At 68.6% G+C, this 21757-nt stretch overlaps 1 protein-coding gene across 1 annotated transcript in view; it reads left to right on the forward strand.

Moving 5' to 3' along the window:
* The window catches only part of CELSR2 (cadherin EGF LAG seven-pass G-type receptor 2), a 43982-nt gene that overhangs the window by 17676 nt on the left and 4549 nt on the right, over nt 1-21757 (forward strand). The window contains exons 13-31 of the mRNA XM_074167202.1: nt 1340-1514; nt 2429-2570; nt 3681-3801; nt 4564-4747; nt 5647-5748; nt 6560-6654; nt 6757-6966; nt 8060-8243; nt 9661-9804; nt 10407-10662; nt 11712-11879; nt 13908-14034; nt 15101-15301; nt 16098-16272; nt 17401-17513; nt 17627-17703; nt 19358-19484; nt 20534-20656; nt 20765-20895. Of these exons, the coding sequence (XP_074023303.1) occupies nt 1340-1514; nt 2429-2570; nt 3681-3801; nt 4564-4747; nt 5647-5748; nt 6560-6654; nt 6757-6966; nt 8060-8243; nt 9661-9804; nt 10407-10662; nt 11712-11879; nt 13908-14034; nt 15101-15301; nt 16098-16272; nt 17401-17513; nt 17627-17703; nt 19358-19484; nt 20534-20656; nt 20765-20895 (2855 nt within the window). The remainder of the gene's footprint in view (nt 1-1339; nt 1515-2428; nt 2571-3680; nt 3802-4563; nt 4748-5646; nt 5749-6559; nt 6655-6756; nt 6967-8059; nt 8244-9660; nt 9805-10406; nt 10663-11711; nt 11880-13907; nt 14035-15100; nt 15302-16097; nt 16273-17400; nt 17514-17626; nt 17704-19357; nt 19485-20533; nt 20657-20764; nt 20896-21757) is intronic.

Below are 21757 nucleotides of genomic sequence, written 5' to 3' on the forward strand. Positions count from 1 at the left end.
GGGACATGAGCATGGGGATATGGGCATGGGGACACGGGCATGGGGACAGGGGCATGGGGACACGGGCACAGGGACATGGGGATGAGGACATGGGGACAGGGACACGGGCATGGGGACACAGGCATGGGGACATGGGCATGGGGATATGGGCATGGGGACGGGGACACGGGCATGGGGACACAGGCATGGGGACGGGGGCATGGGGACAGGAGGATGAGAACATGGGCACGTGGAGACAGGCACAGGGACATGGGCATGGAGAGGGCATGGGGACACGGGCACAAGGACATGGGCGTAGGGACATGGGGACAGGGACACGGACATGAGGACACAGGCATGGGGACATGGGGATGGGGACATGGGGACGGGGACACGGGCATGGGGACGGGGGTGTGGGGAAGGGGACAGGGGTATGGGTACAGGAGGATGAGGACATGGGCACGTGGAGACAGGCACAGGGACATGGGCACGGGGACATGGGGAAGAAGACATGGGCATGGGGACATGGGTGTGGGGACATGGGGACAGGGACACGGGCATGGGGATATGGGCATGGGGACATGGGGACGGGGACACAGGCATGGGGACATGGGGATGGGGACATAGGGACACGGGCATGGGGACACAGGCATGGGGGACATGGGACATTGAGCATATGGGTGCAGGGATGTTGGCAAAGGGGGAGAGGGGTATGGGCTTGGGGACATGGCACAGGGCATGGGGACATGGGCACAGTGGTGGGGGGGCATGGGTATGGGCAGAGGGACATGGGCACAGAGCGTGGTTAAGGACACGGGGACATGGGCACAGAGCGTGGGGACGTTGAATGGGGACAGGGGCACAGAGAGGTGGGTCTGGGCGTACAGCATGGGGACACGGGACATTTGGGCACAGGGCAGGGGTACGGGCATGGGGACACGGGCAGAGGGGATGGGGACACGGGACAGGCGGGCAGGGGGACACTGGTTGCATGTGGGGACGTGGGTGTGGGGATGTGGGCACAGCGATGTGGGGCGTGGGGACAGGGGGCCGTGGGGACACAGGGATGTGTCCCTGGGGTCTGGGCATGGGGACAGGGATGGGGACACGGAAGTACCTCCTGCGGGAGGTGGGGGGGGGACATTATAGGGTGTCATGAGAGACACTGAGGCGGGGGGGTGACCTGGGGTCTGGGCACGGGGACAGGGATGGGGACAGGGGCGTAACTCCTGCGGGGGGCGTTATGGGGTGGCATGGGGCGGGGGGGGGTGTGTGTGTGTGTGTGTGTCTGGGGTCCCGGTGAGGGCCACCGAGGCTTGGGGGGGGGGGGGTGGGTGGGTGACATGTGTCGGTGCCACAGGGTGTGCGCGTGGGCGAGCCGTCGGCCAGCGCGGTGGCCCTGAGCGTGGCACAGGCGACACGGGTGAACGTGGAGGGGGGCTGTGCCCTGCCCGACCCCTGCGACTCGGGGCCCTGCCCCCCCCACAGCTACTGCAGCGACGACTGGGACAGCTTCTCCTGCCGCTGTCACCCCGGTGAGCGCTGGGGACACCCCCGGGGACACCACCGTGCTGACAACCCCTCCTACTGCCACCTCCCCGCACTGCCACCCCCCGCACTGCCACCCCCGGGGACTGCCACCCCCCGCACTGCCACCCCCAGGGACACCCCGCTCTGACACCCCCCCGCACTGACACCCCCCGCACTGCCACCCCCAGGGACACCCCGCTCTGACACCCCCCTGCACTGACACCCCCCGCAGTGACACACCCAGGGACACCCCTGCTCTGACACCCCCCCACACTGCCACCCCCGGGGACTGCCATCCCCTGCACTGCCACCCCCGGGGACACCCCCGCACTGCCACCCCCAGGGATACCCCCGCGCTGCCACCCCCGGGGACTGCCACCACCCGCACTGCCACCCCCAAGGACACCCCCACACTGTCACCCCCCACACTGCCATCCCCCGCAGTGACACCCCCAGGGACACCCCCACGCTGCCACCCTCTCTACTGTCACCCCTGGGGACACCCCCGCACTGCCACCCCCCACACTGCCACCCACCAGCAATGCCACCCCTCACACTGCCACCCTCCCTGGGCACTGCCACCCTCATGTCACTGTCACCTGGGCAGTGCCACCTCCATCACTGTCCCCAGAGCACTGCCACCCCTGTGTCACTGTCCCCAGGACACTGACACCCCCATCCCCAGGTTACTGCCACCCCCCTGTCACTGTCCCCATGGCATTGCCACCCTGCCTGGGCACTGCCATCCTTGTCACTTGTGCCCAGGGCACCACCACCCCCTGTCACTGTCACCTGGGCAATGCCACCCCCCTGTCACTATCCCCAGGGCACTGCCACCCCCATCCCCATGACACCGCCACCCTCCCTGGTGACACCCTTTCCCCGCCACGTCCCCAACCTCGCCCGTCCTCGTGCCCAGGCTACTTCGGTGACAGTTGTGTCAACGCTTGTGCCCTCAACCCCTGCCAGTCCCCGGCCACCTGCGCCCGCAAACCGGGCTCGGTGCACGGTTACACGTGCGAGTGTCCCCAAGGTCACTTCGGTCCCTACTGCGAGCACAAGTGAGTGGCAGCGAGGGACGGGCACGCACGAGTGCGACGGGCGCCCGTGCAGGCACCCGTCGCACTCGCGCGTGCCCGTCCCTCTTGCTGGGTTGAAGGGGTGGGCGTGCAAGGGATGAGGTGGGTGTGCAAGGGACGAGGTGGGCACGTGGAGGGCGTTGTGGCCGTGCAAGAGTGGTAGTGGGTGTGCAAGGGGCATGGTGGGCGTGCAGGAGGTGTGGTGGGTGTGCAAAGCTGGAGGGCACGGTGGGTGTGCAAGGGGCAGGGTGAGCACGAGGGGCACAGCAGGAGTGCAAGAACTATGGTGGGTGTACAAGGGACAGGGGTGGGCATGGGAGGGGCGAGGTGGGCACAAGGGGCACAGCGGGTGTGCAAGGGGCACGGTGGGTGGTGCAAGAGGTGTAGTGGGCGTGCAAAGGGCAGAGTGGGCACGTGAAGGGCGTGGTGGGTGTGCAAGGGGCATGGTGGGTGTGCAACAGGCAGGGTGGGCACATGGAGGGCACGGTGGGTGTGCAAGGGGCAGGGTGGACATGGGAGGGGTAGGGTGGACCCAAGGGGCACGGTGGGTGTGCAAGGGACAGGGGTGGGCATGGGAGGGGCAGGGTGGGCACGAGGGGCAGGGTGGGCACAAGGGGCACAGCAGGCATGCTAGGGGCAGGGTGAGTGTGCAAGGGGCAGGGTGGGCACATGGAGGGCACGGTGGGTGTGCAAGGAGCACGTTGGGTGTGCAAGGGGCATGGTAGCCATGCAAGGGACAGGGTGGGCACATGGGGGGCACGGTGGGTGTGCAAGGGACAGGGTGGGCACATGGGGGGCACGGTGGGTGTGCAAGAGTAGTGACAGCCGTGCAAGGGACAGGGCAGGCACATGGAGGGCACAGTGGGTGTGCAAGGAGCACGTTGGGTGTGCAAGAGCCATGACAGCCGTGCAAGGGGCAGGGTGGGCACGTGGGGGACACGGTGGCCTTGCAAGGAGCACGGTGGCCGTGCAAGCGTCACGGTGGCTGTGTAAGGGGCAGGGTGGGCCCGGGGCGGGGGGGTGGACGGACAGGTGACGGTGCCGGCCGTGGTGGCCATGTCACACGCTCTCCCCCCCCCCACCCACCCGCAGGGAGGCCCAGCCCTGTCCCAGGGGGTGGTGGGGACACCCCACCTGTGGCCCCTGCAGCTGCGACGTCACCAAGGGCTTCGACCCCGACTGCAACAAGACCACGGGCGAGTGTCGCTGCAAGGTGTGGCCCTGTCCCCCTCCCTGTCCCCATCCCTGTCCCCATCCCTCTCCCCATCCCCATCCCGGTCCCCCCTCCCTGTCCCCATCCCCGTCCCCAGCGCCCCATGCCTGCAGTGTCGCTGCAAGGTGGGTCCCTGTCCTGCCCCGTCACCGTCCTGTCCCTGTCACCGTCTCTGTCACTGTCCCCGTCCCCATCCCCATCCCCGTCCCCGTCCCCGTCCCCATTCCTGTTGCCCTTCCCGTCCCCGTCCCTCTCCCCGTCCCTGTCCCCGTCCCCATTCCCGTCCCTCTCCCTGTCCCCGTCCCCGTCCCTGTCCCCATCCCTGTCCCCGTCCCAATTCCCGTTCCCCTCCCCGTCCCCATCCCTGTCCCCGTCCCCATTCCCGTTGCCCTTCCCGTCCCCGTCCCTCTCCCCGTCCCTGTCCCCGTCCCCATTCCCGTCCCTCTCCCTGTCCCCATCCCTGTCCCCGTCCCCATCCCTGTCACTGTCCCCATTCCCGTCCCTCTCCCTGTCCCTGTCCCCATTCCCGTTGCCCTTCCCGTCCCCGTCCCCGTCCCCGTCCCCGTCCCCATTCCCGTCCCTCTCCCTGTCCCCATCCCTGTCCCTGTCCCCATCCCTGTCCCCGTCCCAATTCCCGTTCCCCTCCCCGTCCCCGTCCCTGTCCTCAACGCCCCATCCCCGCGGTGGCCCTAGGGGACCGTGACACACACCCCCCCCCCCCCAAATGATGTCACCCACCCACCTACCACCACCCCCCCCCAGGAGAACCACTACCGGCCGCCGGGCAGCGACTCCTGCCTGCTCTGCGACTGCTACCCCACCGGGTCCCTGTCGCGCCTCTGCGATGCCACCAGCGGGCAGTGTCCCTGCAAGGCCGGCGTCATCGGCCGCCACTGCGACCGCTGCGACAACCCCTTCGCCGAGGTGACAGCCAGCGGCTGCGAAGGTGGGTGGCGGGGACTGGGGGCACCGTCACCCCGCTGTCACCCTCTGTCACCCTGCTGTCACCCTGGGTGACAGTGGCCGGCTGCCACCGCTGTCACCCTGGGTGCCCACAACTGAGTACCGCTGCTGTCACCCCACTGTCACCCCATTGTCACCCTGCTGTCACCCTCTGTCACCTTGGGTGCCAGTGACCGGGTGCCACTGCTGTCACCCCATTGTCAGCCTGCTGTCACCCTGTGTCACCCTGGGTGCCAGTGACTGGCTGCCACCGCTGTCACCCTGCTGTCACTCCACTGTCACCCTGCTGTCAGCCTGCTGTCACCCTGTGTCACCCTGGGTGCCAGTGACTGGGTGTCACTGCTGTCACCCTGCTGTCACTCCACTGTCACCCTGCTGTCACCCTGGGTGCCCGCAACTGAGTACCACTGCTGTCACCCCGCTGTCACCCCATTGTCACCCTGCTGTCACCTTGGGTGCCAGTGACCGGGTGCCACTGCTGTCACCCCATTGTCAGCCTGCTGTCACCCTGTGTCACCCTGGGTGCCAGTGACTGGGTGTCACTGCTGTCACCCTGTTGTCACTCCACTGTCACCTTGCTGTCACCCTGGGTGCCCGCAACTGAGTACCGCTGCTGTCACCCCACTGTCACCCCATTGTCACCCTCTGTCACCCTGCTGTCACCCTGGGTGACAGTGACTGGCTGCCACCGCTCTCACCCTGGGTGCCAGCAACTGAGTGCCACTACTGTCACCCCACTGTCGCTCTGTGTCACACTGTAGTTGGTCTGCTGTCACCCTGGGTGCCAGTGACCTAGTGCCACTGTTGTCACCCTGTGTCACCTTGTTGTCATCCTGTGTCACCTGCTGTCACCCTGTCATGACACCCTGCTTTGCCCTGCAGTCAACTACGACAGCTGTCCCCGTGCCATCGAGGCCAGCATTTGGTGGCCCCGCACACGCTTCGGGTTGCCCGCCGCTGCCCCCTGCCCCAAGGGGTCCATTGGTAGGTGGGGGGACATGGGGACGGGGCGGGGGGGTGGCACCGTGGTGGCACTGGTGGGACAGGGCTGGGGGGTGATGCTACAGTGGCACTGCTGGGACGGGGACAGGGGGGTGACACTTCGGTGGCACCACTGAGATGGGGGGGACATGACACTGTGGTGGCACTGCTGGCACAGAGCTCAGGGGGGTGATGCCATGGTGGCACTGCTGGGATGGGATGGGGGGGTGACACCATGGTGGCATCACTGGGACAGGGCTGGGGGGGGGAATGACAGGGTGGTGGCAGAGGTGGGATGGGGCAGGGGGGGTTGACGCTGTGGTGGCAGCACTGGGACATGGCAGGGGGAGGTGACACCACGGTGTCACTGCTGGGATGGGACAGGGGGGTGACATGGTGGTGGCAGAAGTGGGATGGGGCAGGGGTGGTGACACCATGGTGCCACTGCTGGGCCAGGGCAGGGGGGTGACATGGCGGTGGCAGAACTGGGATGGGGTTTGGGGGTGACCCAGTGGTGTCACCTCCAGGCCAGAGCAGGGGTGGTGACACCACGCTGCCACTGCTGAGATGGGACAGGGGGGTGACATGGTGGTGGCAGAGGTGGGATAGGGCGGGGGGGCGTGTGTGACACCGTGGTGGCACTGCTGAGATGGAGCGGGGGGGGGAGGGTCGAGTGGTGGTGGCAGAGCTGAGATGGGGCAAGGGGGTGACACCGTGGACTCATGGACCTGGGGTGGGATGAGCCGGTGGTGACACCACCGAGCCAGGGTGGTGACAGCGCGGTGTCCCCGTGGTGTTGTGTGTGTCCCCCCAGGTACGGCGGTGAGACACTGTGACGAGCACAAGGGGTGGCTGCCCCCCAACCTCTTCAACTGCAGCTCCCTGGCTTTCGCCCCCCTGCGCCGCTGGGTGAGTGCCGGGGGCGGGGGGGACACACTGGGGGACAAGTGCCACCACCCCGCTGTCTGTGTCCCCCCCCCCCCCCCCCCGGCTGACACGGCCACCCGGCAGGCGGAGCGGCTGGCAAGGAACGAGTCGGCGCTGGACCCGGCGCAGTCACGGCGAGTGGCCCTGCAGCTGCAGGAGGCCACTGGCCGCACGGCCACCTACTTCGGCAGCGACCTGCGGCTGGCCTACGCGCTGGCCACGCGGCTACTGCGCCACGAGAGCGCTCAGCGCGGCTTCCGCCTGGCCGCCACCCAGGACGTCCACTTCACAGAGGTGCCACCGCCGGGGGACAACCCGGGGTGGGGGGGGTGTGCAGAGGCCACAGTGATGGGCAACTGAGATGGGGGTGCAGGTGGCCAGAGGCCAAGGTGATGGGCAACCAAGGGGTGGGTGCAGGAGGTCAGACAGGGGGACGATGGGCAACTGAGGGGGGTTGCAGGTGGCCAAAGACCAAGGTGATGGGCAACCGAGGAGTGGGTGCAGGAGGTCAGACGCAGGGGTGATGGGCAACTGAGGGGTTGGGGGGGGTGGGTGCAGGAGCCCAGACACCAGGGCGATGGGCAACCAAGGGGTGGGTGCAGGTGGCCAAAGACCAGGGCGATGAGCAACCAAGGGGTGGGTGCAGGAGGTCAGACACAGGGGGGCAACGGGCAACTGAGGGGTGGGCGCAGGACCCCAGACATGGGGGTGATGGGCAGTCTCATGGGTGGGAGCCCAGATGCCAGGGTGATGGGCAACTGAGGGGGGAGCTGAGGGGCCAGACACTGGGGCAATGGGCAACTGAGGGGCGGGTGCAGGTGGCCAGAGGCTGAGGCAATGGGCAACTGAGGTGGGGGGTGAAGGACGTCAGACACAGGAGAGATGGGCACCCTCATGGGTGGGAGCCCAGATGCCAGGGTGATGGGCAACCAAGGGGTGGGTGCAGGAGCCCAGACGTGGGGGTGATTGGCACCTTTATGGGTGGGGGGAGGAGCCCAGACACCAGGGTGATGGGCACCCATTGGAGCGGGAGCAGGAGGCCAGAGGCTGGGGAGATGGGCACCCTCACAGGGGAGGGTGTTGGTGCAGGAGCCCAGATATGGGGGTGATGGGCACCCTTATGGGTGGGTGCAGGAGCCCAGATGCTGGGGTGATGGGCACTCAATGGCGGGGGGGGGGGGGGGTGTTGAAGAAGAAGCCCAGACGCCGGGGTGATGGGCAGCCCCTCAGCAGGGGGCGAGGGGGGTACAGCAGACCTGGCACCGCCTGGCAGTGCCAGGATCCCCCAGCCCTGCAGAGGGAGAGAGGGTGCCGGGGGAAGGAGGGTGGCCGGACGGCAGGGTGAGGGGCACCCGACAGCAGTGCCCACCCCTGGCCGTGCCGGCAGAACCTGCTGCGGGTGGGCAGTGCCCTGCTGGACGCCAGCAACAAGCGGCACTGGGAGCTGATCCAGCAGACGGAGGGGGGCACGGCCTGGCTGCTGAAGCACTTCGAGGACTACGCCAGCGCCCTGGCACAGAACATGCCCCAGACGTACCTCAGCCCCTTCACCATCGTCACCCCCAACATCGGTGAGGAGCGGGGACACACACCCCCACCACCACCCTGGGACACGTGTGCAGCTGGGGGACATGCGTGTGCACGAGGACACGGGTGTGCCCGGGGGACATGTGTGTGCGGGGGACATGCGTGTGCCTGGGGACGTGGACATGGATGTACTGGGGACATACGTGTGCCTGGGGGATGTGTGTTTGCACAAGGGTGTGGGTGTGCTGGGGACATGGACATGGATGTACTGGGGACATGCGTGTGTGCAGGGGACATGTGTGTACTGGGGACATACGTGTGCCTGGGGGATGTGTGTTTGCACAAGGGTGTGGGTGTGCTGGGGACATGGACATGGGTGTGTGTGGGGACACGTGTGCCCAGGGGACATGGGTGTGCCTGGGGACATGAACACATGTGTGCCATGAGGACATGCATGTGCTTGGAGACATGTGCCTGGGGGACATGTGTGTGCCCAGGGACATGGACATGTGTGTGCCTGGGGGATGTGTGTGTGCACAAGGACATGGGGACATGGGCATGGGTGCATCTGGGGACACACATGTGCCCAGGGGACATGTGTGTGCTCGGGGGACATGTATGTGGCCAGGCTTGTGGTCATGTGTGTACCTGGGGACACGTGTGTGCCTGGTGACATGGACACGAGTACTGCGTCCCCCTCTACATGTGCCTGGGGGACACACGTGTGCCCAGAGGGCACCTACCATGGGTGTGGGGGTCCATGGGTGCTGGGATCCGTGGGTTCCGGGGGGTGTGGGTGTTGGGGGTGTGTGGGTGCCGGGCACATGGGGTGTTGGGGGCTGTATATGTGGGGGTCTGTGAGTGCTGGGTCCGTGGGTGTGGGGGGTCCATGGGTGTGGGGCTCTGTGGGTGCCAGCTACACGGGGTGCTGGGGTCCATGGGTGCGCGACTCCATGGGTGCAGAGCGTCTTGTGGGTGCCAGGGTCCATGGGTGCGGGGGGTCTTGTGGGTGCCAGGCTCCGTGGGTGTGGGGGTCCATGGGTACTGGGATCTGTAGATGCCAGGGTCCATGGGTACTGGGATCTGTGGGTGCGGGGGTCCCTGGGTGTGGAGGTCCATGGGTGCAGGGGGTCTTGTGGGTGCCGGGGTCCCTGGGTGTGGGGGTCCATGGGTGCAGGGGGTCTTGTGGGTGCCGGGGTCCATGGTTACTGGGATCTGTGGGTACTGGGGTCCCTGGGTGTGGGGGTCTGTGTGTACTGGGGTCTGTGGGTGCGGGGGTCCCTGGGTGTGGGGGTCCCTGGGTGTGGGGGTCCATGGGTGCGGGGGGTCTTGTGGGTGCCGGGGTCCATGGTTACTGGGATCTGTGGGTACTGGGGTCCCTGGGTGTGGGGGTCTGTGTGTACTGGGGTCTGTGGGTGCGGGGGTCCCTGGCGCGGGGTCCATGGTGCCGTGGTGCCGCAGTGGTGTCGGTGGTCCGGCTGGACAAGGGCAGCTTCGCGGGTGCCCGGCTGCCGCGCTACGAGGCGCTGCGGGGGGAGAAGCCCCCCGACCTGGAGACCACCGTCATCCTGCCCGACAGCGTCTTCCGGCCCCCTGAGGGCAGACGTGAGTCCCGGGGGAGGGGGCACAGGGGGACGGGGAGGCTGGCACAGGTTGAGGGGGGACGCTGGCACAGCTGGGGGTGGGCAGGGTGCTGGGGGACCCCAAGATGGCCATGGGACTGGCAGGGTTGAGGACCCCAGGGTGGGGCTGGCAGGGTTGGGGGGCACCCCAGGATGGGGCTGGCAGGGCTGGGGACCCTGGCATGGGGCTGGCAAGGTGGGGCCAGCAGGGTTGGGGACCCCAGGGTGGACGTGGGGCTGGCACCCCCATATGGCCATGGGACTGGCTGGCATGGGTTGTGGGGGGGCACCCCCATATGGCCATGGGACTGGCTGGCATGGTTGGGGACCCTGGCATGGGGCTGGCAGGGTTGGGGACCCTGGTGTGGCCATGGGGCTGGCAGGATTGGGGACCCCAGGATGGGGCTGGCAGGGCTGGGGACCCCCAGAGTGGGGCTGTCAGGGTTGGGGACCCCGATGTGGCCATGGCAGGTTTGGGGACCCCAGGGTGGGGCTGGCAGGGCTGGGGACCCCGATGTGGCCATGGCAGGTTTGGGGACCCATGCCCACCCCCTGCCTGCCCCCCCCCCCCCCCCCCCCCCCCAGACCCCTCCGCTGGGCACGGGCAGCCACCACAGGGCACGGGTGGGCAGGAGGAGGATGAGGGCGAGGATGAAGAGGCTGCAGAGGAGGATGAGGAGGAGGATGAGGAGGATGATGATGCTGAGGAGGTGACCCTGGTGACCCGGCACAAGCGACACCCGGTGGCGGGCGAGGGCCAGGCCATCGCCAGTGTCATCATCTACCGCACCCTGGCCGGGCTCCTGCCCCAGCAGTACGACAGTGACAAGCGCAGCCTCAGGTGACCGGGAGGGGGGCAGCGGGGGGGGGGAGGGGGGGGCGGGGAATGGGGGGCATTTGGGGATGGCAGGGGGCACGAGGGGTGCCCAAGGAGGGGGGCACAGGGGACTTTGGAGGGTGCCCGTGGGGTGCTGGGAGATGGGGGGAGAAGGAGGGTGCCCATGGAGTGACCAAGGATGTGGGGCACAGGGTGGTGGGAGGGTAACTGTGGGGTGGTGGGAGATGGGGGGGCTGGGGGGGTGACTGTGGGGTGCCCAAGGGTGGGGGGCACAGGGTGGTGGGAGGATGCCCGTGGGGTGCCAGGGCAAGGGAGGGCATCTGTGGGGTGCTGGGACACTGGGGCCAGGGGTGTCCCCAGGAAAGGATGCCCATGGGGTAGCCAGGGATGGGGGCAAAAGGAGGGTGCCCATTGGGTACCCGAGGAGGGGGGCACAGGAGACTGGGAGAGCGCCCTGGGGTGCCAGGGCAAGGGAGGGCATCTGTGGGGTACTGAGACACTGGGGACAGGGGTGTCACCTGGGCATCCACAGGAAAGGGGGCCCACGGGTGCTGGGGGGCTGGGGTGGTGACTGTGGGGTGCCCAAGGTGGGGGCACAGGGGACTGGAAGGGTGCCCATGGGGTGACCAAGAATGAGGGGCACAGGGGTCTGGGAGGGTAACTGTGGGGTGATGGGAGGTGGGGGGGCAGGAGGGTGCCCATGGGGTGCCCAGGAGTGGGGGCACAGGGCTGCCCAGGGGGCTGGGAGGGTGCCCGTGGGGTGCTGGGAGATGGGGGGGGGGGAGGGGGGCAGGGGTTGCCAGGGCAAGGGAGGACATCTGAGGGGTGGTGGGACACTGGGGACAAGGGTGTCACCTGGGCATCCCCAGGTGGGATGGGTGCTGGGAGATGGGGGGCTGGGAGGGCAACTGTGGGGTGCTCAAGGGTGGGGGCACAGGGGGGGACAAGAGGGTGCCCGTGGGGTGCACAGCAGGGGGTCACCCAGAAGGGTGACCGGGTGCCGGTGCCCGGCGGGGGGGGGGATGACATCCCCTGACCCTGCTGCACCCCAGGGTGCCCAAGCGCCCCGTCATCAACACGCCGGTGGTGAGCATCAGCGTGCACCCGGGGGGGGCGCGGGCACCGCGGGCACTGGCCAAGCCCATCACCCTCCAGTTCCGGCTGCTGGAGACGCAGGAGAGATCCAAGCCCATCTGTGTCTTCTGGAACCACTCCCTGCTGTGAGCACCGGGATGGGGACACCCCCGGGGACAGGGGACATGGGGACACCATCCGGGGGGCAGGGGACATGGGGACATCCCCCTGGGGACACCCTCCTGGGGGGACAGGGGACATGGGGACATAACCCCAGGGTCAGGGGACTTGGGGACACCCCTCCTGGGACAGGGGACATGGGGACACCATCCGGGGGGCAGGGGACATGGGGACATCCCCCTGGGGACACCCTCCTGGGGGGACAGAGGACATGGGGACATAACCCCAGGGTCAGGGGACTTGGGGACACCCCTCCTGGGACAGGGGACATGGGGACACGTGTCCTCCTGGGGAAAGGGGACATGGGGACACCCCTCCTGGGACAGGGGACGTAGGGACACCCCCCTGGGGACACCCTCCTGGGGGGACAGGGGACATGGGGACATAACCCCAGGGTCAGGGGACTTGGGGACACCCCCCTGGGGACAGGGGACATGAGGACATGGGGACATACCCCAGGGTCAGGGGACCTGGGGACACCCCTGCTGGGACAGAGGGCATGGAGACACCCCCCTGGGGGGACAGGGGACATGGGCACACCTCCCTGGGGGGACAGTGGACATGGGGACATGGGGACACCCCTCCTGGGGGCAGGGGACATGGGGACATGGGGACATGGGGACATACCCCAGGGTCAGGGGACCTGGGGACACCTCTCTTGGAGGGACAGGGGACATGGGGACACCCCCCGGGGTCAGGGGACTTGGGAACACATCCCGGGACAGGGGATGTGGGCACACCCTCCTGGGACAGGGGGCAAGGGGACAACCCCCTGGATGGACAGGGGACATGGGGACACCCCCCTTGGGGGGACAGGGGACATGGGGACGCCCCCCAAGGGACAGGGGACAGGGGACATGGGGATGGGGCAGGGTGGGTGGCCCAATTAGCAGGGATGGGGTGGCACGTGGCGGGGGGGGGGACCCTAGGGGTCATGGGTGGGTGGCATGGGGACAGGGACGTGCTGGGCAGCCCTGGGTGGCACAGGGACAGGGGTGTGGGGTGGCACCTCTGGTACCAGTGACTGGGTGGGTGGTGGGAGGGGACCCGGGTGGGTGCGATGGGTGTCCCTGCACGGTGTCCCGGGTGGGGTGGGTGTCCCTGGGTGGTGGGTGTCCCCGGGGGGGTGGGTGACCTGGTGGTGGCTGAGGGTGCCGGTGGATGTCCCCTGGGTGGTGGGTGTCCCCGGGGGGGTGAGTGTCCCCGGGGGGGTGGGTGCCCCGTCCATGGCTGAGGGTGCTGGTGGGTATCCCCGGGGGGGTGGGTGTCCCAGCAATGACTGAGGTTGCCAGTGGGGGTCCCCGGGGGGGTGGGTGTCCCAGCTGTTGCTGAGGGTGCTGGTGGGTGTCCCCGGGTGGGTGTCCCAGGGGGGGTGGGTGTCCCAGTAGCAGCTGAGGGTGCCAGTGGGTGTCCCAGGGTGGGTGTCCCGGGGGGGTGGGTGTCCCCGGGGGGGTGGGTGTCCCCAGTGGAGTGGGTGTCCTGGGGGGGTGGGTGTCCCCGGGGGGGTGAGTGTCCCAGGGTGGGTGTCCCCAGTGGGGTGGGTGTCCCCGGGTGGGTGTCCCCGGGGGGGGTGGGTGTCCCGTCCATGGCTGAGGGTGCTGGCGAGTGTCCCAGGGTGGGTGTCCCCAGTGGGGTGGGTGTCCCAGGGTGGGTGTCCCCAGTGGGGTGGGTGCCCCCGGGTGGGTGTCCCCGGGGGGGTGGGTGTCCCGTCTGTGACTGAGGGTGCCGGTGGGTGTCCCAGGGTGGGTGTCCCCAGTGGGGTGGGTGTCCCCGGGGGGGGTGGGTGTCCCATCCATGGCTGAGGGTGCCGGTGGGTGTCCCAGGGTGGGTGTCCCCAGTGGGGTGGGTGTCCCCGGGTGGGTGTCCCCGGGGGGGGGGTGGGTGTCCCATCCATAGCTGAGGGTGCCGGTGGGTGTCCCAGGGTGGGTGTCCCCAGTGGGGTGGGTGTCCCCGGGGGGGTGGGTGTCCCGGTGGTGGCTGAGGGTGTCCCGCAGGGCGGGCGGCGCGGGCGGCTGGTCGGCGCGGGGCTGCGAGGTCGTCTTCCGCAACCGGAGCCACGTCAGCTGCCAGTGCCACCACCTCACCAGCTTCGCCGTCCTCATGGACATCTCCCGCCGCGAGGTGGGACACGGGGGACACTGGGGGGGGGGGGGGCGACACGGAGGGGTGGGACACGGGGGACACTGGGAGGGACACGGGAGGGGACCCAGGACATGGGGGGGACCCAGGGACAGGGCCCTGGCGTGGGGACGTGGGGCACACGGGGAACAGGGTTGGTGGAGGGACCCGTGGGACCCGTGGGGCGGAGCTATGGGGTGGAAGGGGGCGTGGCTTGCGCTAAGGGGGTGGGGACAAGGGGAGGTGGGAGGGGCTTGGTAGAAGGGGAGGGGTCAAGTGGGGTGGGGTCAGCGATGGAGGTGTGGGTGCCCATGGGGGTGGAGCTGAGTGGGGTGGGTGGGGCAAATAATGGGCGTGGTTTCATTGGGGCGGGGCTGAGTGGGCGGGGCTAACTTGGGGCAGGGCTAGGTGGGAAGGGGGCGGCGCTGAGCACAGAAGGCAGGGCTCCAATGGGGCGGGGCTCCAATGGGGCGGGGCTGAGTAGAGAGGGCGGGGCTTCAATGGGGCGGGGCTAAGCAGGGAGGACATGGCTCCCTGGGGCGGGGTTGCCCAGGTGGGTGTGGCGTTGTGGGCGGGGCTACTGTGTGCCTGTGGGGAGGGAGCATGGCTCGGGGGAAGGGAGGGGGAGTGGCTTTGTGTGGGGGCGTGGCTCGGGGGGCGGGGTTTCAGGGTGGGGTGTGGCTTGGGGTGCTGGTGGGTGTCCCAGGGTGGGTGTTCCCGGGCGGGTGGGTGTCCCCTGGTCGGTGGGTGTCCCTGGGGGGGTGGGTGTCCTGGTGGTGGCTGAGGGTGCCGGTGGGTGTCCCAGGGTGGGTGTCCCCTGGGCGGTGGGTGTCCCCGGGGGGGGTACGTGTCCGAGCAGTGGCTGAGGGTTCTGGTGGGTGTCCCTGGGTGGGTGTCCCCGGGGGGGTTGAGTGTCCCAGCAGTGGCTGAGGATGCCGGTGGGTGTCCCCGGGTGGGTGTCCCGGGGCGGGGCGTTGGGGTGGGTCGTGTCCCCGGAGTTGGGGGGTGTCCCAGCACACATGCCCAGCACACGGTGGGCACGTGCCGACGGTGCCGCGGTTTGCCGCAGAACGGGGAGATCCTGCCGCTGGCGGGGCTGACCTACGCCTCGCTGGGAGTGGGGCTGGCGGGGCTCCTGCTGGCCGTGCTGGCCCTGGGGGGGCTGCGGGGGCTGCGCTCCAACCGCCACAGCATCCGCCGCCACGCCGCCACCGCCCTCCTCCTCGCCCAGCTCGTCTTCCTGCTGGGCATCAACCAGGCCGACCTCCCGGTGAGAACACCCCGGGGGCGGGGCTAAAAGGGGCGGGGCACGGGGGGGAGGGGCTCTCAGGGCATGAGGACACACCCCCCCGCCAAAGGCATTCTGGAGGGTGGGGGTGAAATGGGCGGGGCTAAAGTGGGCAGGGCCATGGTGGGCTGGGCCTAAGGGTGGGGAGGGGGTCCAAGGGGGTGGAGCTGTCAAAGGGGTGGGGCCTATAAAAGGGGCGGGGCTCTCAAAGGCGTGGGGTCCCTTAAGGGGGTGGGGTCTTTAAAAGGGTGGGGCTATTAAAGGGGTGGGGCCTCTTAAGGGGGTGGGGCCTCTTAAGGGGTGGGGCCTATAAAAGGGGTGGGGCTGTTACAGGGCTGGGGTCTCTTAAGGGGGTGGGGTCTTTTAAAGGGGTGGGCCTTCTAAAGGGGTGTGGCTATCAAAAGGGGTGGGGCCTCTGAAAGGGGGTGGGGCTCTCAAAGGGGTGGAGTCTCTTAAGGCATGGGGTCTTTTAAAGGGGTGGGGCTATCAAAGGGGGGGTGGGACTCCCAAACGGGGTGGGGCTCTCACGGTGGGGTGGTTGGGGGGGTGGGCCTAATGTGGGGGTGGAGCTACAGGGAGGGGGTGTGGCTATAATGGGCGGGGTTTATGAGAGGGTGGGGCTCCAGGGGAGGGTAGTGTATGTTGGTTGCGTGGGTGGGGTGTGGGTGGGTGCGGTAGCAGAGGGGCGTGGGCGGGGCCAAGAGGTGGGTGGGGTTGCGATGTGGGCGGGGCCGTGCCAGGGCGTGGGCGGGGCCGTGGTGACACGTGCGCGGCGCAGCTGGCGTGCACGGTGGTGGCCATCCTGCTGCAGTTCCTCTACATGAGCGCCGTGGGGTGGGCGCTGCTGGAGGGGCTGCACCTCTACCGGCGCCGCAGCGAGCCCCGCCACGTCGACCGCGGGCCCATGCGCTTCTACCACGTCCTGGGCTGGGGGCTGCCCGCCTTCATCACCGGTGAGGACACGCCCACTGCACCTGGACCCGCCCCTATCCCCTCCCCCTGCCCCTAGCCCCTCCCCCTGGGGCTTCCACCACCACCCCCCGGCACCTACTTCCGCCCCCTGGGTGGCCACGCCCCATCCTAGGGTTTGGCCCCGCCCCCTGAGCCACAACCCCAATCAGCTTTGTGGGGGGTGGGATCTCATTTCCATGTGTAGCCCCGCACCCGGAGCATAGCCACGCCCCCAACAGCACAGCCCTGTCCCTAAGAATATAGACCTGCCCCCAAGAGTATAGTCCCTCCCCCAAGGGCATAGCCACGCCCCAAAGAGAGCCCCACCCAAATATAACCACGCCCCCAAGGGCACAGCCCCGCCCCAACATTTTAGCCCCGCCCCCAGGAGTTTAGACCCGCCCCCACTCTTTAGACACGCCCCCAGGACTATAACCCTGCCCCCATCCACCATAGCCCTGCCCCAAAGATGTCAGGCACACCCCAGGGTCCTAGCCCCGCCCCCAAAGCATAACCCCGCCCACACTCTTTAGACACGCCCTCAGGGGTATAGCCCCTCCCCCAAGAGCATAGCCCCGCCCCCCACGGTTTTTGACACGCCCCCAGGGCTATAACCCTGCCCTCATCCACCATAGCCCCGCCCCAAAGATGATAGACACGCCCCCATGGCCCTAGCCCCGCCCCAAGAGAATAACCCCGCCCCACTCTTTAGACACGCCCCCAGAGCCATAGCCCCGCCCCCAAGAGCATAGCCCCACCCACACTCTTTAGACACGCCCCCAGGGGTATAGCCCTGTCCTCACCCAGCATAGCCCCGCCCCCACTTTTTAGACACGCCCCCAGGGGAATAAACCTGCCCCCAAGAGCATAACCCCGCCCCCACGGTTTTAGACACGCCCCCAGGGCCATAGCCCCGCCCTCACCCAGCATAGCCCCGCCCCCAAGAGCAGCGCCCCCTCCCCAGCCCTGCCCCATCCACCCGCCATTCTGTGCCCCGCCCCGCTTTAGCCACGCCCCTCCTGCCTTAGCCACGCCCCTCCTGCCTTAGCCACGCCCCTGGGCGGTTAGCCCCGCCCACCCACCCATCCCCCGGCGGCTCAGCCCCGCCCCTGAGCCCTGCCTGTGCCCAGGGCTGGCGGTGGGGCTGGACCCCGAGGGCTACGGCAACCCCGACTTCTGCTGGCTCTCCATCCACGACAGCCTGGTCTGGAGCCTGGCGGGACCCATCGCCTGCGCCGTGGCTGTGAGTGCGGGGGTGGGAGGGGGGGGCCTAGCTGGGGGGGGGGGGGGAGCACCCATGGGTGCCCACACACACCCCACCCCCCCACACACACAACCCACCCACTCACCCCTCAGGTCAGCATCTTCTTCCTCGTGCTGGCGGCCAGGGCCACCTGCACCACCCCGCAGGGCTTCGAGAAGAAGGGCACGGCGTGAGTAACGGGGGCAGGGGGCACCCACGGGTGGCGGGGGGGGCACAAGGGGCTGGGGCAACCCCTGGGAGATGGGGAACATTGGGTACTGGGGCACCCATTGGAGGCAGTGGGTGCTGGGGCACCCATGGGTGGCAGGGGGCCATGGGGGGATGGGGCACCCATGGGTGGTGGGGAGCATTGGGTGCTGGGGACACATGGGAGGTAGGGGTTGTATGAGTGGCCCTGGCTGGCAGGGGGGCATAGGGGGCTGGGGCACCCATGGGTGGCAGGGGGACCCAGGGGGCATGGGTGCCCCTGGCTGGCAGGGCAGCATTGGGTGCTGGGGCACCCATTGGAGGCAGTGGGTGCTGGGGCACCTGTGGGTGGGACAGGGGCATGGGGGGCTGGGACACCCATGGGTGGCAGGGGGGCACGAGGGGCTGGGGCAACACATGGGAGATGGGGAACATTGGGTACTGGGGCACCCATTGGAGGCAGTGGGTGCTGGGGCACCCATGGGTGGGACAGGGGCATGGGGGGCTGGGACACCCATGGGTGACAGGGGGGCAGTGGGTGCTGGGGTGCCTATGGGTGGAAGGAGGCAATGGGATGCTGGAGAACCCATGGGTGATGAGGTACAGGGAGCTGGGGCACCCATGGGAAGCCGGGAGCATTTGGTGTTGGGGCACCCACGGGTGGCATGGGGGCACAGGGGGCATGGGTGCCGCTGGCTGGCAGGGCAGCATTGGTTGCTGGGGCACCCATTGGAGGCAGTGGGTGCTGGGGTACCCATGGGTGGCAGAGGGGGTGCTGGAGTGCCTATGGGTGGTGGGGGCATGGGGCGTAGGGGCACCTATGGGTGCCAGGGGGGCAGTGGGTGCTGGTGAGTCATGGATGGGTGGCAGAGGGACATGGAGGGCACCCATGAGTGGTGAGGTACAGGGAGCTGGGGCACCCATGGGAGTCAGGGGATGCATGGGGTGATGGAGCATTCAGGAGGGCACAGGGTGTATGGGTGCCCCTGGCTGGTAGGGGGGCACGGGGGGCTGGGGCACCCACGGGGGGGCAGGAGGGCATTGGGTGCTGGGGTGCCTATGGGTGGCAGGGGGGAACGGAGGGCTGAGGCACCCATGGGTGACAGGGGGGCAGTGGGTGCTGGTGAGCCATGGGTGAGTGGCAGAGGGACATGGGGGGGCTGGGGCACCCATGGGTGGCAGGGGGTCACAGGGGGCATGGGGGCCGCTGGCTAGCAAGGGGGCATTGGGTGCTCGGGCACCCATTGGAGGCAGTGGAGGCTGAGGCACCCATGGGTGATGAGGCACAGGGAGATGGGGCACCCATGGGAGTGAGGGGTTCATGGGGTGATGGGGCATTCAGGGGGGCATTGGGGACGCAGGGAGCTGGAGCATCCATAGGTGACACTGGCCATGGGGTGTAGGGACACCCCTGGGGGGGGCAGGGGGTGCTGAGGTGCCCATGGGCGGCCAGGGCAGATGAAGGATGTGGGGCACCCATGGGTGGCAGGGCAGACGCGGTGCCCACGGGGGAGCACGGAGGCAGCGGCGCAGGCAGGGCTGGGGACAGGGCTGCGGGCGGGGGGGGGGGGTGAGGGCAGGGGAGGGGGGGGAGGTGCAGGCAGGGCACGGGCAGGGGGTGACAGCGGTGTCCCCAGGTCCGGGCTGCAGACGGCGGTGGTGGTGCTGGCCCTGCCCAGCCTGGCCTGGCTGCTGGCCCTGCTCTCCGTCAACAGCGATGCCCTCCTCTTCCACTACCTCTTCGCCGCCTCCAACTGCCTCCAGGTCTGGGGGCCACGCAGCCCCCATCCCCTGTGCCCCCCCCCACAGCCCCCACCCCCTCTGTCCTCCCCCCCACAGCCCCCACTCCCTGTGTCCCCACAGCCCCCACCCCCTGTGTCCCGCCAAAGTTCCCCACCACCACCATGTATCCCATAGCCCCCATCTCCTGTGCCCCCACCCCCTGTGCCCCCCCAAAGCTCCCCCCCCACCGTGTACCCCGTAGCCTCCATCCCCTGTGCCCCCACCCCCTGTGTCCCCCCTGTGCCCCCACCCCCTGTGTCCCACCAAATCTCCCCCCCCACTGTGTACCCCATAGCCTCCATCCCCTGTGCCCCCACCCCCTGTGCCCCCCCTGTGCCCCCACCCCCTGTGTCCCGCCAAAGTTCCCCACCACCACCGTGTATCCCATAGCCCCCATCCCCTGTGCCCCCACCCCCTGTGCCCCCCCTGTGCCCCCACCCCCTGTGTCCCGCCAAAGTTCCCCACCACCACCGTGTATCCCATAGCCCCCATCCCCTGTGCCCCCACCCCCTGTGCCCCCCCAAAGCTCCCCCCCCACTGTGTACCCCATAGCCTCCATCCCGCATGGGGGGGGTCCCTCACCCTGTTCAGAGTGCCAATGGGGGGCACGCAGTGGGTATGGGGGGGTTCCTCACAGTTTTGGGTGTCAATGGGGCACCCAGTGGGTATGGGGGGGATCCCTCATGCTGTCCAGGGTATCAATGGGGGGGCACCTAGTGGGCATGGGGGGGTCCCTCACCCTGTTCAGAGTGCCAATGGGGGGCAACTAGTGGGCAGGGGGCTCCCTCACCCTGTTTGGGGTGTCACGGGGGGGGGCACCAAGGGGGTACGGGGGGGGGGGGTCCTTGCTACATCCAGGCTGCTGATGTAGTGGGAGTGGGGGGACCCTCGACCTTGGGGTGCCAGTGGGGTCTCCTGCAGTGCACAATGGGGGCTGGCCATCCCACCTCCCCCCCCCCCCGCCCCATGCCACCCATACCCCCATGCCCCCCGTACCCACGTGCCCCCTTCTTCTTCCCCCCCCCCCCCAGGGCCCCCTCATCTTCCTCTTCTGCGTGGTGCTGAGCAAGGAGGTGCGGAGGAGCCTGCGCCTGAGCTGCACCCGCAGGCGCAGCCCCGACCCCGCGCTGGCCACCAAGTCCACCCTCACCCCCGTGAGTGCCCAAGTAGGGGTGATCTGGGGGTGGGGGGGGGGGGAGGTGAGTCTGGGGGGCTAGGGGCAGCCACCCACCATGGCAGTGACATCGCGGTCCCCGTGGCAGGCCTACGGCTGTGACAGCACCTACGTGGCGGGGCGGTTGTACCCGGCCCCCGGCGGTGGCTCCAGCGGGTCCCTGCACAGCACCGCGCGCTCGGGCAAGAGCCACCACAGTTACATCCCCTTCGTGCCACGGTACCACCGGGGACACCGCCTGGGGACACCACCCGGGGATGGGGGGGTGGCATGGTACTGGGGTGGAAGGATGGCAGGGTGATGGGTTGGAGAGGTGGCAGGGTGGCAGGGTGGTGGGATGGTGGGGTGGCATGGCAGCGTGGTGGCAGGGTGGTGGGAATGGGGTGGGTGGCAGAGTGGCGGGGTGGCAAGGTGACAGGGTGGCAGCATGGTGGGATGGCAGGGAGATGGGTTGGAGGGGTGGCAGGGTGGTGGGGTGATGGGTTGGTGTGGTGGTGGCATGGCAGCATGGCAGGGTGGTGGGATGGGTGACAAAGTGACAGAGTGACATGATGGCAGGGTGGCGGGGTGGTGGGATGGTGGGGTGGCATGGCAGCGTGGTGGCAGGGTGGTGGGAATGGGGTGGGTGGCAGAGTGACGGGGTGGCGGGGTGGCAAGGTGGCAGGGTGGCAAGGTGACAGGGTGGCAGGGTGGTGGGGTGATGGGGTGATGGGTTGGTGTGGTCATGGCATGGCAGCATGGCAGGGTGGTGGGATGGGTGACAGAGTGACAGAGTGACATGATGGCAGGGTGGCGGGGTGGTGGGATGGTGGGGTGGCATGGCAGCGTGGTGGCAGGGTGGTGGGAATGGGGTGGGTGGCAGAGTGACGGGGTGTGACAGGGTGGCAGGGTGGCAAGGTGACAGAGTGGCATGATGGCGGGATGGTGGGGTGGCATGGCAGCATGGTGGCAGGGTGGTGGGAACGGGGTGGGTGGCAGAGTGGCGGGGTGGCGGGGTGGCAAGGTGACAGGGTGGCAGCGTGGTGGGATGGCAGGGAGATGGGTTGGAGGGGTGGCAGGGTGGTGGGGTGATGGGTTGGTG

This window comes from Numenius arquata, unplaced genomic scaffold (assembly GCF_964106895.1).
Source record: "Numenius arquata unplaced genomic scaffold, bNumArq3.hap1.1 HAP1_SCAFFOLD_589, whole genome shotgun sequence".
NCBI classification, from domain to species: domain Eukaryota; kingdom Metazoa; phylum Chordata; class Aves; order Charadriiformes; family Scolopacidae; genus Numenius; species Numenius arquata.